The 20,247-nt window shown below is 37.7% G+C and overlaps 2 protein-coding genes across 5 annotated transcripts; one reads left to right on the top strand and one right to left on the bottom strand.

The window, feature by feature from the left end:
- Positions 1 to 1,885: 1,885 nt before the first annotated feature.
- On the top strand, positions 1,886 to 6,622 carry snapc3 (small nuclear RNA activating complex, polypeptide 3). Its single transcript, XM_014986531.2, has 9 exons — positions 1,886 to 2,166; positions 2,771 to 2,854; positions 2,935 to 3,004; positions 3,194 to 3,298; positions 3,919 to 4,068; positions 4,166 to 4,248; positions 5,904 to 6,062; positions 6,219 to 6,326; positions 6,401 to 6,622. Exons 1-9 carry the CDS (start codon positions 1,934 to 1,936, stop codon positions 6,546 to 6,548), a joined length of 1,140 nt encoding a protein of 379 aa, XP_014842017.1. The 5' UTR covers positions 1,886 to 1,933; the 3' UTR covers positions 6,549 to 6,622.
- A 943-nt stretch (positions 6,623 to 7,565) lies between these two features.
- psip1a (PC4 and SFRS1 interacting protein 1a) lies at positions 7,566 to 19,274 on the bottom strand. 4 transcript variants are annotated; one of them, XM_088006491.1, is made up of 17 exons: positions 18,925 to 19,274; positions 17,328 to 17,399; positions 16,733 to 16,809; positions 16,424 to 16,562; positions 15,157 to 15,246; positions 14,816 to 14,908; positions 14,210 to 14,269; positions 14,080 to 14,131; positions 12,491 to 12,581; positions 12,238 to 12,415; positions 12,083 to 12,168; positions 11,383 to 11,432; positions 11,196 to 11,266; positions 10,834 to 10,935; positions 10,551 to 10,752; positions 9,358 to 9,439; positions 7,566 to 8,162 (listed from the first exon to the last, which is right to left on the bottom strand). In XM_088006491.1, exons 2-17 carry the CDS (start codon positions 17,397 to 17,399, stop codon positions 7,889 to 7,891), a joined length of 1,719 nt encoding a protein of 572 aa, XP_087862617.1. In that variant the 5' UTR covers positions 18,925 to 19,274; the 3' UTR covers positions 7,566 to 7,888. The 4 variants fall into 4 exon arrangements, with proteins under 4 accessions (XP_087862617.1, XP_087862626.1, XP_087862622.1 ...); XM_088006504.1 differs by having other exon boundaries at positions 7,968 to 8,131; positions 18,925 to 19,272; XM_088006500.1 differs by lacking the exon at positions 14,816 to 14,908 and having other exon boundaries at positions 18,925 to 19,273.
- Between the last annotated feature and the right edge of the window lie 973 nt (positions 19,275 to 20,247).

Raw genomic sequence — 20,247 nt, 5'->3', positions numbered from 1 at the left:
CAGGATTAAAGGAGTAATGTTGCAGCAGGATCTAGAGAAACTCATCCATGCATTTAACTTTAGTCACATTGTTTGGCTTCCTGTAGTTCGGAGACTTTAAAATACTGTTAGTTTGTAAATCAGTGAACAGTTTAGCACCAAAAACACATTAAAGATTTGCTGTTTGACTTGACAAATTAAAAGAAATAGAAAAGTACCAGTGGATGGAAAGCCTTGGAGGAAAAAAGCCTCACCCTGAAAAACTGTGTCCTTAAGGAACCAATCCCTGAATATTACCCATATAACTGCAACAGAAAGTTTGTGCTGCTTAGAGTTTGCCATAATATCTGACTGTCTGCTGGCATGTGATGCATCATCCTAAACAATTATTTCCAGTGGTTTTGTCATTCATTCTACCACAGTCCCCTTTGCACTTTCTCTGACGTAACCTGGTGGAGTTTTCCGACCAAAATAACCCCAGGAAGAAAAGTTCATGACTGGTTTTAAATGTCTTCTGCATCATCACAAGGTCTTGATGCTCAATCAACACCTGCTGGACGGTTGTTCAATTTAAAAGACCAGAATTAGACCATTCTGCAGTAAGAGAGTCAGATATTGGTTGGAGGCGTAGAATTTTTTTTTTCATTTGCCTCTTTCTTATGCTAATTTAGGCTAACTAGAATTAGCATAATGGACATTCGATGTTCACAATAATTACGGACTGCAACTGCTGACAAATAGCCAGTCAGTGTCAAGGAAATGAATAGTGATCCTGGATTGGCTGCTTTCTAAACAACAGCCAACAAATGGCATGTCAGCTAGGATCACTAGTGGGTATTTCAGCTTCCAAAGCTGCATTTTCTTTTAAATATTTTAGATATGCTTTACAAACAGAAAAATCTGTGATTGGGCTAATTTTCCTAGAATAATTTGGAGCTACATTTTCCAGAAAAATTCCCAAATAGGTGATTTTATGAATACTGAACCAAGAGTGGCAGCAAATGAGAATTAATTTCTTCATATTGTGTATATTCACATTGAACCATGCTTGCTAATAAAGGCTTTATCAGATCTCCGTCTTGGTTGATGAGATACAGTTGGAAGTGCAAATAATGTAATCTAAATATTGCTGTGCTAAACGTTAAGCAGCCATATTGAATCTTGAGGTCAGTGTTGTTGAAGAATCTAGCTAACAAAGAGCATACAGATTGATTGTTCTGTTTGTGTTCTTCTTCGCTCACTTTGAAATTACAGACAGAACTCTAAATAACACAGTTCAAGAGTCAGTTCGAGAGCTAAATGTTTGTTCGAACAATTGTTGTCACCTTCCTAAAGTAATGTCCTAAGTCACTTTTAACCAAGTGATTTTGGAATAAAAACAATCACCACCTCTTTTTTTTTTTTTTTCTAAAAGATTGTTTTTGGGGGGGCGGGGGGGGTGAAATCACACTTTTGGCAAAAACTGATAAAACATTGGAATAATGCGAAAGCCAACGTAAGTTCACGCCGAAAAGGAACTCGGAAAATGGCGGGCTTTATCAGGCTTAAACTGCTTCTTCTTTCTTTTGATGCAGTTTTATCGATTGATTGAGTTTACATTACTGCCCCCTGGTGGTCAAGAGAGACGTCACATTACTAATTCACTGAGCTAAAATATGTTGCGTTCACTCAAATTTAAATTTAATTAAAGAACACTTTATTGATCCTAAACCGAAATAATTTCAGTAGGTTAACATGTGACATGCTATGTTTATTAGAATTAATCGATTAAACACAACAAACACATTTCTATGTGGTAATTGGGCGTTTAGGAAGGTGGTGATCTGAAAACCTGTAAAAAAAAAAGCACACACACACGCGCGCGCAAGGAAACCATAGAACTACATTACCCACAAACCTTTGCGCGGGTTTGCTTTAAAAGCCCAGGGACGCATTTGTTTTCGTCGCTGAAAACATGGCGGCGTCCGAACAACCGGTAGAACCGAGCAGCAACGTCCCAGATTATGAATTTATGAACTTAAACTCCACACCTTTTCACATCGGCTCTTTCCGGGACGAGTGGCTGAAAAGACTGAAGCCGGAGGACTTTTCCTTCCAGCCGGGAGACCAGGACTCGTTTGAAGCTCGCTTCGCTGCGGCGATGGGGGTCGGAGAGGAAACCATGACTGAACTCAGATCCGTCTGCAGGTCGGTGGTCCCAGCGGGTCCGAACACCAGACGGTTCCCACACAAGATTCTGATATCAAAGGTCCAATCACAGCCCTTTGGGTGGCTTTAATTTGATAATTTCACATCGCTTAGATTAGCCTACAAGCTAATTAAAACCCCAAATTCACTCTTCCACTAATTAGAACATTACATAACAGCGTAACATTTTTAATACATAAATGTTCAGTTGTGGCTCACAGGCTGACGGGGAAGACAAAACGTTATTGCTAAACAATCTGGCTGCTCACAGAGTGCTGTGTTCAAGCCTCTCAGTGGAAAGTTGAGTGGAAGGAAAAAGGAACATTGAAAAAGTCCAGCCACCGCTGGGTTCACAAATAAAAAGTAAAAGTTAAGTTACTTAGCCACTAGCTAATCGCCTCCATCCCACTCACTGGTGCAGTAATTCAAGCTGAAGTGTTAATATTATTTTTAGATTTATGCTACCATTAACATTTTGTTAAACCTAAATTAGTTTTGGTTTTTGCTGTAATAATTATCAAAATGATCAGAAATAAAGAAGAGAGGTATTTCAATCCATAGGAAACAAATTAAAAGGTTTTTAATTCCTGTTTTCCGGTTGCAGTGTCGATTCGCTTCTTTGCCATTCTGGAGATCAGGAGTGCGACCCGGAAGTCGTCCCTCCAAACACGACACTAAAGACTCTGACGTAAGCCCGGTTCCCATTTATTCATCCCAGTCACTGTCTGGATTCCACAGCAGGATGACTCTGTTTGTTTTTACTGACAGACACAGAAAAAAGAAGAACAAAACTCAGAAATGTACCAGAAACAGACATGACCTCTACGCGGATGAACTGGTGGGTGAAACAAAGGATTCATGTTCATCACTAACGCAGAGCTTAACAATTAAATCAGACCAAAATCCTCTTGGTTTAGGTCAGTTAAAATAATCCAAATTACTTTGATTTGCTAGAAGTCTTAATATGTCAGAGATGAATTTCTAAATCGGAATGAAAGTTTGTTTGTTTCCTCTGAATGGTTTCCAGGACCGCCTGACTGCTGGAAGGCTACCAGACACCAAGGCTAACCAGCTCCCTGAAGGCGAACTCATTCTAACTATCAATATCTACTTCCCTAGTTCCGTGGAGAAAGTGAGCATTTATCTCTATTTTGTCACATCGTTCGTCATCACATTTATCCCTCAATGGTTCCTCTGTGGGGCTGACATTTCCCTTCTACGGCGGCCCAGAAGGGTCAACAAACCACAAAAGCCACAATGAAAGCCACATTAGAAGTAATGGTAAAATGAAAATTATGCTAACACGGAAGGTTTTAGCATGAAATCCATTTCATGCTAAAACCGATGTGATGCTAAACTGGAAGTTATGCTAGCAAGTTTTTCATGAATTTACTTTCATGCTAAGAGAAGTTCTGCTTACAAAGGATTTATGCTAAAACAGAAATTATGCTGAAGCAGAAGTGACTCTAAAATGGAAGTTTCCATGTTGGTGTCGCATCACAAATTCTGTTTTGCCCTAAAACTAAATTTATCCTAAAATATAACTAATGCTAATACAGAAGCTATGTTAGCACGATTATCATGAATTCTGTTGTATAAAACAAAAATCATGGTGAAATGATTTAATGATGCTACAGAAGTTTTGCTAGCAAGTTTGTCCTAATTTTTTCGGATCAGTTCTAGCATAACTTGCACTGTGGCTTTTGCATTGTGTGTGCCTTGTGGGCCACCATACTCCTAAACTTTCCCCAGTTTAACCACGTCAGACCCCACACCACACTGCTGATGACCGGCTCCCACACCCTGGCCGAGCTCCGGGACGCCGTCTGCTGCGTCAGCGACCTGCAGGTGTGCGGCGAGTTCAGCAGCACGCCGGACATGGCGCCAGACTTCATGAGCAAAGTGAGCAGCTGGACATTTACAGCGACTGGACGCTCCAGTCGATTGACCACCTAACCGTCGTGTTTTAATGCTTCTTTTTTCATCCTTCTTTTTTCAGGACCTTTTCAAATCGGCCTACTTTTTCTTCGAAGGAGTTTTCTACAATGACATGCGCTATCCAGAGTGCCAGGACATCAGCAGGTCTGTTTCTGGTTTTTCTATGAGAACATATTTCAATAAGTCAGAATAGATTCCCATTCTAGCTGGGTAAAGCACGTTTGTGCTCTAGTTTTATGTTCGACAGTGATGTGAGGAGGAATTAAATTCCTGTCAACAGAATCAGTAAAAATCCTAAAAGCAGAATATTTTAAACCTGGTTTGATTTATGAAACTTTCACAAATTGTTTCATTTACTCTTTTAGTGCAAAATAAACTACTCCATGTTTAAAATCCAAGTATTGAAGTTTTCAAACTAGAATAAATTAAAGTCACTCAAGGCATAAATCATTTGAAAGCAGAACTTCTCTTAGCATGAAAAATTAGTTGGAAAATTAGCCTTTAGCCATTTTTGAAATCGGAAGGCTCAATCGTAAGCCAACTTCAGCAGTTTTCTTCAAAAGGAAAAACTGCGACTTTAGCAACTAGCATGCCAAAGTCATGCTAGTTTTTAGCTTCTCCAAGATTAAAGTCAGCATGTCTGAGGCTAATTGTAGCCATTTTAATGGTAGCACTAGCCTATCCACTGCTAATGCTAGCCTAGCCACTGCTAATGCTAGCCAGTCCAACGCTAGTGCTAGCCTAATGATGGCCTGTCCGTGCTAATGGATACCAAAGGGAGAAAGTAATCTGCGTCGTGACCAGCCTAGGCATGCTAGTTGTTAGCCTTTCCAAACCACCGCTAGCTAGCATTGTCCTTTAAATTCGCTGGTGCTGGTTGCTAGGTTACTGTTGTCGGCCTATCATGAATCAGATCAGTATCTAGATTCAGGATGGATGTGGCCTTTTGTGATAAGGAAGTAGCCACCACAGTAGTCTTAATTTTGGCACTAATTTGCACCATAGATTTGCACCTGGACCAGGGATGACCGCGTCCTTGAGAAGATTGTGGAGCAAAATCTCCTCCCAAGAACGAAACAGAAAGAGACCGTCACAAAAACAAATGTTTCTGGACAATAAATTGTCCCAGAAGTTATCGTGATAAGCGATAATATTTTCAAGTAAAATGATGTGAGAACACATTCTCAAGGATAAATGAACTTTAAATTCTAATGAACATTTAACCCTTGAACTGCAGGACATTATCCAAAATAAAACAACTGAAACAAAAACAATGAATTATGACGTTTCTGTAAACTAAACTGTCCTTTCAAAAAGGTTTAACATCAGACTGAAGACAAATGATAAATCATGCACATGAAAATGTAACTTGTTTTAATTTATTATGCAATTAATTGATTTATTGCTTATTGTAACAGGCATGATGAGGAGTAATTTGTAAAGCTAATTAAACGATGAACTGGTTTCATCCTCAGATTGGTTTCGTTGAATCCTCATGACTGTTGGTGTAGCTTCCAACCCAACGACAAAGTACAGACCCACTCCTCTGGGTCATTAATGGCTTTTTCATTCTGAATTTTAATGATTTATCTGTTCCGTCTCGACAGGGAAAGCTCAAAACGAGACTTTAATTCATTTTTAATAATACAATCACATTTATTGTGGTATTTTCTAATGTTCCTGGATGTAACAGGACTCATCCAACTATTTACCTTTTGCTCAAAAGCTGCTTTTTTATTGTTTAATTTGACTTTTTTCATCATTTTTACATTGATTCATGTCTTTTACTGGGAATCCAGTACGACCATCGACTGGGCCAAGTCCCACAACTACCCGCCGTTCAGCACGGCCAAAATGGAGGACACGCGGCTGGTGGACCTGAAGGTGAAGGTGGGGTTTCCGTACCTCTACTGTCACCAAGGCGACTGCGAACACCTCGTCATCATCACCGACGTCAGGTCAGCGGCTTGTTGTGAAACAGAACAGTTTTTCTTTTCTATTATTTGTGCAAAGGGAAGTAAGGATTTCTAAAATCTGATTCGGTTTGCGTAAGCAGAGCGGCCGAGGCGTCACGAATGTGAAATCAATTTCTTTTTTTGTTTTTTGGGCTGCAGACTGGCGCACCGCAGCGACTGCCTGGACATGGATCTTTACCCGCTGCTCACCCATAAGAACCGCTTGATGACCCAAAAATGCTCCGTCTGCCACGTCTTCATCGGCAGGTCCGTGAACATCAGCGGTCACGTCCGGAGCATCGTCTTTGACCTCTGACCTCTGGTGTGTTTGGGTTTTGTAGATGGTACACCACCAGGGACCAGTTTGCGCCCAGCGACCCGTGTCTGTTCTGCGATAAATGTTTCCGGATGCTGCATTACGACAAGGAAGGGAACAAACTGGGAGACTTCCTGGCGTATCCATACGTGGACCGAGGCGCCTTCAACTGATTTACGCTTCATAATGAAGACAAGCATGGATTTATTTTCCTTTTTTTCAATAAAAGACTTTGTTTACTGCTGTATTTTGACTTCTACTGGCTGCTGGTGTGTCTCCAGCTAGAAAACATTAAAACTGAGTTAATTTAATGCCTTGCAGGAAGAAGGTCTTGGGTTCAAATCCCAGTCTGGGGTTTTCCTGCAAGTGACTTATTTCTTACAGAAAGTTTGTTTTTATCTTAGAAAAGATGGAAAGTCCATGTTTGACCTGCTTTGCTTTTGCATTTTGCACATTGTTTGTGGTGCATTTATATCCTAAAGAAAGACAAGTCTCAAAACGAGATATTAACGTACGTATATGGAAAAACCTTACAGCAGAAAGTACGGCAGCCACTGTAAGACTTTTCTTCATTATGCTGCATGAACCCATCAGTACATTATTGCAATGCAACGCAAAACTTAATGCGAGGTAACAAAACAAAGTCCTCTTTCCCCTTGGGCCTCCGTTCTTCACTGCACTGTGTCAAACGAACCAAACTAGTTGAGCAACCTGTTCCCCTCCTCGCCTGTGGGGGGCGCTTCACCAAGAACCACTGACACAAAATCCTCTGAAGAAAGTCTTTCAAATCCAGTAAATTTAACAAATTTGAAAAGTTATGACTATTGAAAGTCTGAAATTTTCTTTCCTAAAAAACTTGAGATTAACTTAAAATTTGTTACTTTTTTTGTAGCGAATGTTTGACTTGTGAAATTGGAAATTTCCTTGTTTTGAGAAAATTTGAGATTTTAACAATTTGAAACTTCAGAGTTTTTTGGCAGATTTTCTTCTATCAACAAAAAAAGACCTGCAGCAACTGAAAATGTAATTCAAATGGTTTTCCTAAAGAGAAAAAACAGTTAAATATCTGTTTTAGTAAAAATCCATCTGTAGTCCTAATTCATCCACAGTGAAATCCAGCATTTTTCCAAATTTTACATTGAAAAGAGAAAAATGTAAATCATGAAGAATGATACAAACAAACATGGCGGTTGTGCTGTAGCTACCACTTTATTACCGGATGATGACACAAACACAAAAATACTCTTATATACATCTAGGTTTTAAAAGACATGATGGAAAATAAAGCACTTTGTTGGCTAAGAGGAGACTTTGGCAAAGTCCACAGTTTTCTGTTTGTGCGTCTGTTAAACATGCGTTACAGAGCGTTAAAAACAAGATCAGTTTACAGAATCTGCACTTCAAGTCCTGGGAGGTTCACAACTGAAATGATCGACCAAAATAAAAACAAAAACACTTCACGATGAAGACGAGGAGGAGGAGGAGGAATGACCCCGCTTCTCAAACACGTTCATTAAAATTCACAACTACACCGATGGGAATTAAATACATCCAACAGCAGGCGGCACAAGGTGTCTGAGTACAAAAATAAAACTATGCAGCAACTTGGTGAACTGAAACCTTGGGAGCAGCAGCAACACAACACTTCAGAAGGCCTGGAAACCGTTGTCCACCAGGGGGCGTCGTTCCAGTACAGCAGCGAATCTTTTCTTCTGGTCGGCGGACGGTTCAGGCCGACTCCTGAAGTTTTGGAGGACTGCGGTCGGAAACGGAGAGAAAACATAAAACTGACCACAAACAAGCAGAAGATGGAGAAATGTGAGCAAGGCTGAAACGATTAATCGAATCAATCGTGATAAATCAATTATTGAAATTGTCAAATAATTTTGCAATCGATTAGTTGGAGAGTCAAAACAAGTCCTGAATAAAAACATCTTAAGAGTAGTAATTAAGCCAAAACTACAAAATAATAGTTAGGATTGGACAATATGGCTGAAAAACGTATCAGGATATAATTGCTTCATATCAGTCGATATTGATAATTGATTAATGTTTTGTTTTAAGTAACTTAACTGGTGGCATGACTTCCTGTTTTACCCAGTTTTCTCTCCATGCTGTTTGTTTTCATTTTTAAGCACTAATGTATGACTTGGGCAGTTACTCAGCAGGCTGTTGCTAGGTAACCAAAGTTGGGCAAACTTGAAACTGCTTCTTACCTAGCATGTTGTTGCTAGGCAACCAGAGAGCGAGTGAGTTAGTTGAAGCCATAAGAATACATTTTTTTAGCTAGCAGTGAAATGTTTAGCACCTAAAGTCTCTCCTCTGCCTGCATCTCCCAGAGTTTACATGTTTGATTTAATATAACAAGAGACATTTGTGACTTATGACACTGAAAAAACACAAAATCTGAAGTATTTCTGGTCTGTGTTCTAGAGAAAATATCTTAGCACACTTGAAATAAGAAATAAAACTCACTTAGCAAGACATGGGGACTTGTAAATAATTAGTAATATAAAATAATATTAATGAATTAGATAATTCATTAATATTGATCAAAATTACTAGTTGCACTGGCAGTTTATTTCCCTTATAACGTGGAAAAATGTCTTTCTATAAGTGAATTTATCTGTCAGTAATTTTCATCAATATTAAAGAATAATTAACTTAAAAAGTTCTCATATCTTGCCAAGTTTGTTTTTCTTATTCCAAGTGTACTAAGACATTAGAAAATAGACCAAAATTATTTCATAAGATTTTGTGGTTTTGCTGTGAATAAATGTGCTGAACTTTAATCTTTCATTAAAGAGTCTAAATTTAACCAAATATGTTTTGTATATTTCATTCTGATGTAATGCTGAGTTTAATCCTCATAATCTGAATTTGAAGATGAAATAATAGTAACGTACTATGGATCATCTGGTTGCCGTTAGCAACGCTGCGTTAGCATCATTTGCAGCGCAGCAGCAAACCTGGAGGACGTACCTGTGGTTTTCTCCCGCCGAGGCGTCCTCCATCTTGTCAGTCTTCTTCTCCTCGGGGCTGGCGTCGCCATTGGAGACTTTGTCTGCGGGGCAGGAAGATTTGATCAGCGATGACGTCACCGCGCCGTCAGCATGTGACGGCCGGCGCGGCTCTGCAGAGGTTAGTCAAATTAAAAAGATTCTCCATGGATTCGATTTGCTTCACCCGAAGAGACAATCTGCTCCTGTAACGGAGGGATCCGGGTGTTTATCAGGACGGATGCGGCCGCAGCGTTTGATAACAGCTGCTGATGAAGGTCGACCACAGAGATCCCATGACTGGCTCCTGATTGGCTGCTCACTCTGCCGCTCGTAATGGATTTAATGAAGGAGAGGAAAGTTTGTGATGCAACCCAAAATTACAGTCGTTACCTCTCTGGATCATTTATTCTGGTTGTTGTTCCGGTTTCACCGTGACCGGATCATCGGTCTGGGTTTCAGACCGGGGAGTGAAAACTTTTTACCCTGGAGCCAAAACTGATTTTATTTTCAGTTGCTTTAGTTTTACCTGCTTAACAAACAAACTTTTTATGAAATCTGTACCTCAATTAAAACAATTAATTCTATTAATCGTCATAAAACAAGTAATCGCCAACTAGTCGATTAATCGTTAACTTGAATATACAAAATAATCAAGTCACAAGTAGGGCTGAAACAATTAATATGGTTAATTGACTGTTGTAATAATCATCAACTAATTTTGTAATTGATTATTTGTTAACCTGAATATACAGATTTTGAAAAGGTCATATGATGAAAAAAACTTTAATTTCATATTTTCAATAAAAACAAAAAGGCCAAAATCATTGACCTGAAACGATTAATCGTATGATTTGGGCACAAATCATACAAATGTATGATTTGTGCCCAAGTCATACATTAGTCACAAATCCAACGTTTGTCAACTAATTCAGAAATCAATTTATTGTTAACTGGGGCATACAGATTTTTTTTAAAGGCCAATTGCAGAAAGAACTTTATTATTTTTATTTTCACTAAAAAAGCTACTGTCTTAGGGAGATTCACTGAAATTCATGAAACCATTTTTTGTTGCCGTTTCCAGCCACGTTTGTTTTGCCGTTTCCAGCCACGTTTGTTTTGCCGTTTCCAGCCATGCTTGTTTTGCCGTTTCCAGCCATGCTTGTCTTGCCGTACCTGTGCCGCCGTCCTTGACGTGCTCGGCTCTCTTCAGTGCTCCCCTCTTGGCCTCTTCGTGCTGCCGCTGCTCGGCGAGCGACTTGTTCAGCACTTGGCTCAGCACACAGTCGCCCTCGCCCACCAGGAACATCGTCTTGAACTTGTTGTACAGCATGGTGGCTTTGTCCATGATGTCCTGGCTGGCCTTGAACTTCCGGATCTGGAACGCAGATGAACCCGCAGTTCATGACCGCCGCCACCAGGGGGAGCCGTCCGCGACTGGGGACCTTTGCTGGTTTACCTTCTTGAGCGTGGCGATGAGCTCGCTGTGCTTCTGCAGGTGCTGAGTCGTCACCTGAAGGGAACCGATCTCGTCCAACGCGTCCAAACATTTCTTCACATCCTGGAGGACAAAAACAGATAAACACAAGTTTTAATGTTTCAACTAGTTAAAAAACACTTTAGGATGTTTATAAGGAGTTTGTTGAATTTCTACAATAAAAAAAAAGAAAATCACAAAACACTGGAGGGACTGACTAGATTCAACTTCATAATTTTTCTGTTTGCAAGGAGGAAAAATATTTATGAATTAAATGTATTTCGCCTTAAAATCTGTGTAATTACTATTAATTAACATGTTAAGATATGAATGGCAGAACTAACCGGGTTGTCGATTTTCAGGGAAATCTTGATCTCACTGTGGAGTTTCTGGAGTTTCAGGTCAGTTGACATTTCTGGAAAATAAAACGGGGAAAAAAAGAGCTCATGATGATGGTTAGTTTTGTTTAAAACAAATCTTAAAAAAAAAAACAGTCCCAGTTAAAACCACACATTTATTTTTTTAAATCACCTTTCTTCTTGGGTCCGGCTTCAGGTTTCTTCACATCTTCTTTGTCGGCCCTGAAAGACAAAAACACGACGTCAGAAACTCACCGATGGTTCGGGATCCAAAGTTGGCCTGTCGCAATAACCAATAAATCCATTAATCACATAACAAATCAAAATGAGCTCCATAATCTCTGGCAGAAAGAGTTTTTGGCAGAAAAACAGTCTGGTCCATTTGTCCCTTTTTGAAGGATAATTTTGTTGACAGACTTAAGTAATTTTATTTGTTGTTTCTTTTATTTATTTATTTTGGATTTTGAAAATGTCTCCCAGCTCCAGTGTTAAATGTTCAGTAGAGTTTAAAGTTTATTGATCTTTGAAAATGTGTTTTTGCATTATTTCATTACTGTTATATTACTTGAAAATGGTCTCAAAACAACAACATTATCGTTTGTCGCAGAAACTTCTAGGACAATTTATCATGCAGCCAAATTTGTTATCGTAACAAATCAAAAACTGCCTCAAATTACTGAAATATGTCGACACAGAAACAAAACTTCATATTTTCAACCACAAAGAAGGTGAAAATATTCATCACATAAAGACCTGAGAGTTTATTTCTGGTCAGACCTCGTTAGCATGTAGCTAACGAGGTTGTTGTTGCCGTCTCCCATGGCAACACAGAGTGAAACCATCAACGCCTCATCATGGTGGGATGAACTCACTCTCTCGGTTCGTCGGCTTTCCAGCGCCGCCCGTCTTTATCCGCCTCTGCGTTCTGCAGCTTCCTCCTCCCTTTGCTTTTCTGAGACTAACAGGAAAAGAAACGTTAAATACGATCTTCTTGTCCCTCAGACTGCCGCCGTGCGAAGACGCTTGCCTCGTCGTCATCCGAGCCGGACGAGCCATTGTCCTTCTTCTTCTTCTTGGCCTCCGCCTCCTTCAGCTCCGCCTCCTTCCCCTTGCTGCCCTCCCTCTTCTTCCTCTTCTCCTCCTCTCCACTCGGCTGCTTGTCCTCCGCCGCCCTCTTTCGCTTCTTCTCCGACTCGTTCGTCTCCCTAAAATAAAAATAAAACAAATACAAGCTGTAAAAAAGAAGAACCCAATGAAAGCTGTGTTTTCTGAAGGTTTACATTTCGCTCCCGGAGCCGTGTTGGTCCTGCTGCAGCAGAAGCAGCTTCTCGGTTTTCGGCTTCCTGCCTCGCCGTTTCGGAGCGTCTCCACCTGATCGCAGATACACAATTCAGCTTGTGCAAATTATGGCTCACATTTCACTATTTCTACCCGAAATTAAAACCTACATTTCTGGAAATACTCAGAAATAAGCTAGATTCATTTTTTGTAACAAAATTAGTTTTGACAAGTGAAGAAAGTGTTTTTACAAATTTTGCAGTCGGGCTGAAACAATTAATCAAATTAATCGTGATTAGTCGATAATTGTCAACTAATTTAGTAATCGACTAATCGCTAACTGGAGTATACTGATTCACAAAAAAGTATATCTGCTGAAAGAATAACACACTCAGAGCAATTAAACCAAAACTGTATAAAAATATAGATCTTGCCTTTAAGATGAAAAAAAGTTACCTTTCATCTGTAAATATATTCTACTTAGGACATGTCAATTGGCAAAAAAAATAAATAAATAAAAATAAGAAATCTTTGAAGGAAACTTTGCTACCCAATTATTAATCCAATGCATAAACAGACTAATATAAACCATTTTTAATATTGTATTTTAAAAATGAAAGAAATCAGCAGAATGTGCCAACCTTTCATCCGATTAATCGTCAGAACAATCGATTAATCATCAGAACAATCGATTAATCGTCAGAACAATCGATTAATCGTCAGAATAATCGATTAATCGTCAGAATAATCATTTACCAAAATAATTGTTACTTTGTAGTTCTAGTTTTGTGGTACAAATTTATCTGCTTTTAAATTATTGTGCAGAATAACAAGACGCTTGTTAAATTTATTACTAATCTTTGGCGCATTTTTAGCCTAAAATTATCAGTAACAGTAATATCATCTTAAATATTATTTTTTGATATTTAAACTAATTGCTACAAAATAGGAGCAGATGTGGTGGAAATCACAGCTTTGCACTAAAATGGCCTCAGATTAGGGATAATGCAAGTTATTGATTAATCAGTTAATCTGAAGTTGATCAATTTTATCTTATAGAGCGACGAACAAATTAACTGACAAGTAGCCATTTTCTTAAAAACCTGAATTGTGTCTTATGTCCATCATGTAAAGTGCTAAATTTTTCATAATATTTTGAATAAAAAATCGTCCAGGACGTCGCCCTCTTCTGGACGGAGGCCAAACTGCAACACTAACAAAAGATCTAAGCGGACATCATTAATCAACGGGAACAATTTGAATCTAATAATCCATTAATCGACAGTTAGTCATAAGCTTATTAATTCTTTGCATCCCAACCTCAAATCAATGAAAAATAATTAAAAAAAATAAATAAATAAATCAGCAAATAAAGATATTTTAAAAAGTTTTCTCCATCTGGGGCCATTTTGGTGAAAACTAATGGTGACTGAGGAGGTTAAAGCAGATCCAGGATCCTGTTTCCACCTGGGCAGAGCCTCCTGAAGAAAGCTCTGAACAAGCTGAAGCTAACAAACTTGGATCAACTTCAAGCTCCAGAAGGAGAATCCAAGAGATCTTTAACAAAAACACTTTTCAGCAGAAATCCCACCTGATGGACTAACGGGGCTGCCAGGATCTTCGTCTTTTTCGTTCTGCTCACCCTGAAACACAAACACATTATTAAACAATTTAAACGCTTCAAAAATTGAATTTAAATCACCTTCAGCGTCACTACCAACCTTCTTCTTCCTTCCTCTTTTGGGTTTTGAGGGATCAGTCGATTCTTTCTGAGCAGAAACCTGAAAAATTAACCAGAAAGTTTGATTTTATTCCAGCTGACCTCAAAAACAAGCCGACTTTACTTCCTTAGAAAGCTGCTGAAGCAAAGAGAAAAAGCAGAAAGTGAAACAAACCGATTTAGAGCAACAGCACCCTCTAGTGTGCAGCTGAGGTTTTACACCAGATTCAATGCAAAAGGGAATTTCTTTCATACTTACCTTCTTTTGCAGATTTACTTGTTAAATTAGGATGAAAAGGCATTGAAATCAGAACTTAACCACTTGGATGAGAAGTGGATGGAATCAGTGGAATCATGCAGCAGATGGACAGAAAAGCAAGAAATGAACCCAAAACTTTCAAATAATTTCATTTTTATTCATCAAGCACAAACCCAGCATGACTGAAAACACAAACAGCTCTCCGTTAGATTTTCATTAGCGACCCGAATGCCGACCCGGCTCCAGAAAAACCGCCGATGTAGCATGCTTTTTATTTATTTTCCACCCAAACAAGGGATGACATGACCTGCGCCGCTGCATGGCAACCCGACATGCAAGAGTACGTACATCCTGGATCTGAGGACCCTGCTCAGACATCAGAGACCCTTCCTCCTCCTCCTCCTCCTCCTCATTCTCCTGCTCAGCCTCTTTTCCTGGAACCTGAATGCACCATAGACACAGCATAGGACGCAGCGAGGCGCGGTCAGCGAGCTTCCTGCTCGTTTTGCTACCAAACATCAACTCTACGAGAGGGAAAACCGTTTCCTGCGGTTACGATGCAGACAGATGTCACAGGAAGCTTTGAGAGACAAAAAACATGGAAGAATCTGGCAACAGAAGAGATTCACTGCAGTGGAGCCACATGGGAATGGAGGTTATGAACAGCAAATAAAAAAACTGAAATTTACTTTGGGTTTGACTCCTTTATCAACTGCGTCTTCTTCTCCTTCTGGACCGCTCTCCAAATCCTTTTCCAGGAAGGAAGGAGGAGGAACCGGCTACAGAAAAAAAACAAAAAACCAGGATTTAATTCATAAAAACTTCTGTTTATGGAGCAGCAGAAAATCTGTTCACATCATCACACTGTTCCCTTAAATCCAGCAGTGAAACTATCATCCTGACCAGCTGGTTTAATTTACATAAAGTGTGCAAAGAACCATTGGAAACAGTTTGTTGGCTAATTCAGGATATATGCAGGTTTCTACATTTAATTTAATACTTAAGACCTTTTCAGTGCCACCTTGGATTAAATTTAAAAGTAAAAACTATAAAGGCAGTGGATGGTTGGGGGATTGCAGCATGTGTCACACATTAAAGTTTAGTTTATTGCACAGAAAAAACTTACCCATGGTAAACAACAACAAAATTAGCTAGCTAGTAAGGCTATATTAGCAGCTAGTTAGCGTTAGCCTGAACCGAGTCGAATCTTTGACTTTACAGAAAAACGACAGAATATTTAAAATTCAATACTTCTAGATTAATCCCAAAGAGAAATTAAATAATTATATTAAATATACAAGATTAAATAGTCCTGTCACAACAAAATTTAAGAACCGTTTAAAGCTAACTTACACATTTTTTAAATAGATTTAAGAGTTTTTAAAGATGTAGTCGTAAACCGTTCAAACTGAAGTCTGTTTGCTGATCCGTTTAAAAAGCAGTCTGAATGACGATGGCGCATGATGTAAAATAAAAATAAAAAAAGAAACAGAATTATACAGCACCATGTTAGGGACATTGTAGATTTGATAAGGGATAAAAAGTACATTTCCACCAAATAATTTAGCATTTTTTTCTAGAAAATTTCTTAAATTAATTTAAACTTTTTTCCATTAAATATTTGACTTCAAATTCAGAAATTTTATTTTTTATATTCTGAGGTTAATCTCAAAATTGTAGTTTTTTTGTAGCAAATTTTAAACTTTTTGAAACTCATAAACGTTCTTGTTTTTTCTAAACAGAGCTGTTGTAACACTGACTGCTACTGGAGATCCTTCACTGGATGATATGAGTTACATTTAACTTCCCTTTGGGATAAATTAAGTATTTTTGAATCAAGCAGAAGTTTAGTTCTAGTCAGCAAAAGGAGAATCTAATCTTGGTTTATTTCAGTAGAAAATAATGTTTTAAAGTTGAAATTCTGCTTTTCACACCCAGTTTTTAACAGAGTCGTACCTTGGGCGCAGTCAGCTCAACTTTTGGGTTGTTTTCAATCTCCCACAATCCTTCATTGAAGCCTTTCCTCTTGTTCGGTTTCGCGTATTTCTCTTTGTTTTGTTGGTACGGAAAAATGTCCTTCGGCCCAAGAAACGCTCTGCAGGACGGAAAATACTTTCAGTCATGAATGTAAACACAACACTGGTGCCAACCATTAAAAATGCAGAATGGGTAAGGAAACCGGAGTCTCATCAAACATTTATCTATTAAAAACCTTCAGAGGAACAAAATGGCGCCTCGATAAACATCAGGAGTTTCATTGCTCACGTTTCATGAGTGCCGAAGAAGAAAATCGGATATTTGATGTTGGACGGTTTGACAGCACCGTCTGGCACTTCATCGATCTGAAAACAGAAACAAATTTACTCAGGATTTCAACTTTCTCCTAATTTTATTTATATTTTTCTTCATGTGGCTCTAATACTCTATCAGAGCAATAAATATCTTTTTTTTTACCTGCTCAAAAATAAACTAAGCAGATAATATTTTGATAAAATAATCTGTTGATTTCAAACATAAAAAGCTTCTGCAGGTTTGCCAGATTAAAAACAAACAAAAAATCTGTAAACCACATCCTTCATTTTTCAGGTTGATCAATTTTTTCTAGATTTTTCTTTCTTCGCAGAAACAAGAAAAGTTTATTAAATTGTTGTTAAAAAGTCTACGTGTAGTAAAAGTTATCGGATGTTGAGGGTTTTTTTTCACTCTGTAAATGAATTAAATTCAAAGACCTGAAATGAATAATTTGTGTTGCACTTTATATTTTTCCATTTTAAGATTTTAAATTGTACCCTAACATTGTTTTTAAATATCAGTCAAATTTAAGACATTTTTGACCAGTGATGCGCTTCGTGCTACTTACCCTCGCAGGCCAATGAGGGTAACCCTTCATTTTGGCAAAAATCAGGTCGCCTGGCTTCCAGTCTCCGGCCATCTTGGATTTGAAACCAAATTGGAAAAAAAAACCAAAAAAAAAAAACGACGTTTATACGTCATCTAGAAACACTGAGACTAAATAAAAGCCACATTATGACCGTACAGCAAACCAAAAAGCTCCTGGAAGTCTTAATGATGTTACACAAAAACAACTTTGAGATTTAAAGGTTTTTATCATGATATATTGTTATAAAAACATTATAACAAAAGACCTTTTTTAAAATATTTGTTCAGGTAACTGTGTGACCTGGTGCAATCAATGTTTATGGTGCATTGATTGCACCATAAACACAAATATTGTTCTTTAAAAACATTCCAATTTGTAATAATTTTAATTTATTTGAACACACATTATCATTTCAGTAAATATTAATGTTTACAGTAAATGCGGCAGAATTAGCCAAAAGGCTTTTTTTCATCTCATTAAAAGAATGCTGTTATTCTAGGGAATAAAAAATATTTTAATTATTTAAAAATTAACTGAATTGCTTATTTACTTTCCTCTCAATATATTTTTAATATGGCATAAATGTCTCCACATGTCAATCTTTTTTATCAGATTAATCAATAACTAAAGTTATCATTAGTTGCAGCCCTTGTTGCTTTTATCGATAAATCAAATTTTCTGTGTTTGAAGACTTAATTTCTGAAAAATCTGAGTTTTTCATTTGCAAATAAAGTGAGGTAAAAAAATAAAATAAATAATCAGATTTGGTATTTAAAAAATCTGAGATTTTATTTTCCAACCATAATCACCCAGCTGTAGGTTTGACTAATAGTTATGTGCCTAAGCTGAGGATCTCTGCAGCTCCTCCACAGTTGCCATGGCTCTTTATTTTAATACTCTTCTTCCCCAGCCTATAAGTTCATATGGGCGGCCATGTTTAGTCGTTTTGCAAAGCAACCAAGCAAGCTCAAACACAAAAACAAAGCTCATAGCATCAGGTAACACAACAACTGAATTATGATGAGTATTCTTTGTACTTTACTTTGCAATAAATTTAAATGTTAAACAATTTAAAATATTTTTATTTCTCTATGCTGAAACCGCTGTATAAAATTTCTCATTCTGAATAAAATATTAAAATAGTAGATATATTTTAAAGATTCATGCATTTATGGAGGTCCCCAAGAAACTGCTAAGTTTGCTTATGCCTTGGGCCAGCTCTGCTCCGATTGCTGCACACAGATGGACTCTATTCACGTGGTCATCTTTGAAAGAAAATATGCTGCACTCAATTTTATCCAAGTAAATCAGGGGAAAGGGGGGTTGTTTATAAAAACAACAAATGAGAATCATGCATCGGTTTCATATTTTGTGTGTGTAACGCCACAAAATGTAAAAAAAAAAAAAAAAAAAAAAAAAGGTCCAGTACTTTCTAGAGACACAGCATCTACAGCCGATGCGATTAAAAACCAAGTTAACCTGCAGGATGCGGATCAGGACGTAAACGCCTCATTAACTCCCTTTAGCTAGCTTAAAGTTACCAAACAAAGATACGTAAAGATTTAGTTTGATTTACCTCCGTTCTGTGTTGGCTTCTTATGAGAGGAAAATGTGCTGGTTGGAGCTTTTAGAAGATATTATTTCATCAATACAACAAAACACTCCTTTTCCGCAAAGCCGACGCACGTTTTCCGCTCCCGCGCAGGACGTCGTCGGACTGAACCACTGCGGAAGCACGGGGGGCGGCGGGCAGCGGTTAATTTAAAAACACTACGCTACCGCTTCTTTAAATACTAAACTACGTTCGTACTAAAAAACTCTTACAAATACTACAAATAATACATATATTTATTATGTTCCCGTCGAAGCCACACTTGCTGTGACACAGAAATTATCCTTGTAAATATGTTGGACTGCCTGGCCCGAATTTGAAGATCGTGTAATAAAGCAAGGTGCTTTGCTAGAGTGAGGCCTCAATAGTGTCGATTTAAGCACAAAAATAATCAAAATTTTGATATTGAAACGAAAAGGTGATCAAGTAAAGTCACAGGACTTAAGATCGACGTTTAGTTTAAAATACAATTTAAATAGTTGTCGTAAAAGCTTACTTCATTTAGCATCTGTAAAAAGAATCAGAGTGGGACGTCTGCATCTGTTCAGCCGCTCTTTGCTCTTCTTTTGTAGCGATGCTGATCATTTAAAGAGAAAAGCGCTTCATTCCAAGAACATTTACATTTCTATTAATGAATAGGCACTAATGAATTTAAAGAGTAATTAATAAATGATGAAATATAAAGATAGGGTAAAATAAAACACTCACAGTAGCTAATATTGATCAAAATAAAAATAATAATTATTACACTATACTACACTATACTATAATAATAATAATAATAATAATAATAATAATAATATTATAAATAAATACTTAATTGATTACTTTATGGCTTGTTGAAACATAATTGAAAACCAACAGAAGCAAAGATGAAAGACAAAAATTAAAGCTAAAAAAAGGTTAAAGTTTATCTAAATCTGTTAAGATCATTTTGCAAATTTCAAAAATATTGCTAAAAAGGACACAACAGCCAGACAGAGTGAGAAATATAAATATTAATCTTTTATTTCAAATGTATTTTCCTTTAGGATTCCTTTGGGATCTTTTACGGTTTACATTGTGGAATTTGGATCCGAAACTGTGGTTAATATCTAGTGACATCTGGTGGCCAAAACGTAGCATAACAACTGAAATTTGTAAATGTACCTGGCGGATTTTTATCCATATTGTGCTTTAAATTAGGAAAACTGACGTCAGATCAGTATGTTTTTATTCATGTCAAAAAATAACTAAAAGCAGAATAAATAATCATTTTACAATTAAATTATTGCGTAAAAATTATCC

Source organism: Poecilia mexicana, unplaced genomic scaffold, assembly GCF_051168715.1.
Source record: "Poecilia mexicana isolate PSO_F unplaced genomic scaffold, ASM5116871v1 scaffold_1, whole genome shotgun sequence".
In the NCBI taxonomy this organism is placed as follows: domain Eukaryota; kingdom Metazoa; phylum Chordata; class Actinopteri; order Cyprinodontiformes; family Poeciliidae; genus Poecilia; species Poecilia mexicana.
Note: the sequence above shows the minus strand (reverse complement) of the source record. Positions and strands in the feature narration are given on the sequence as shown.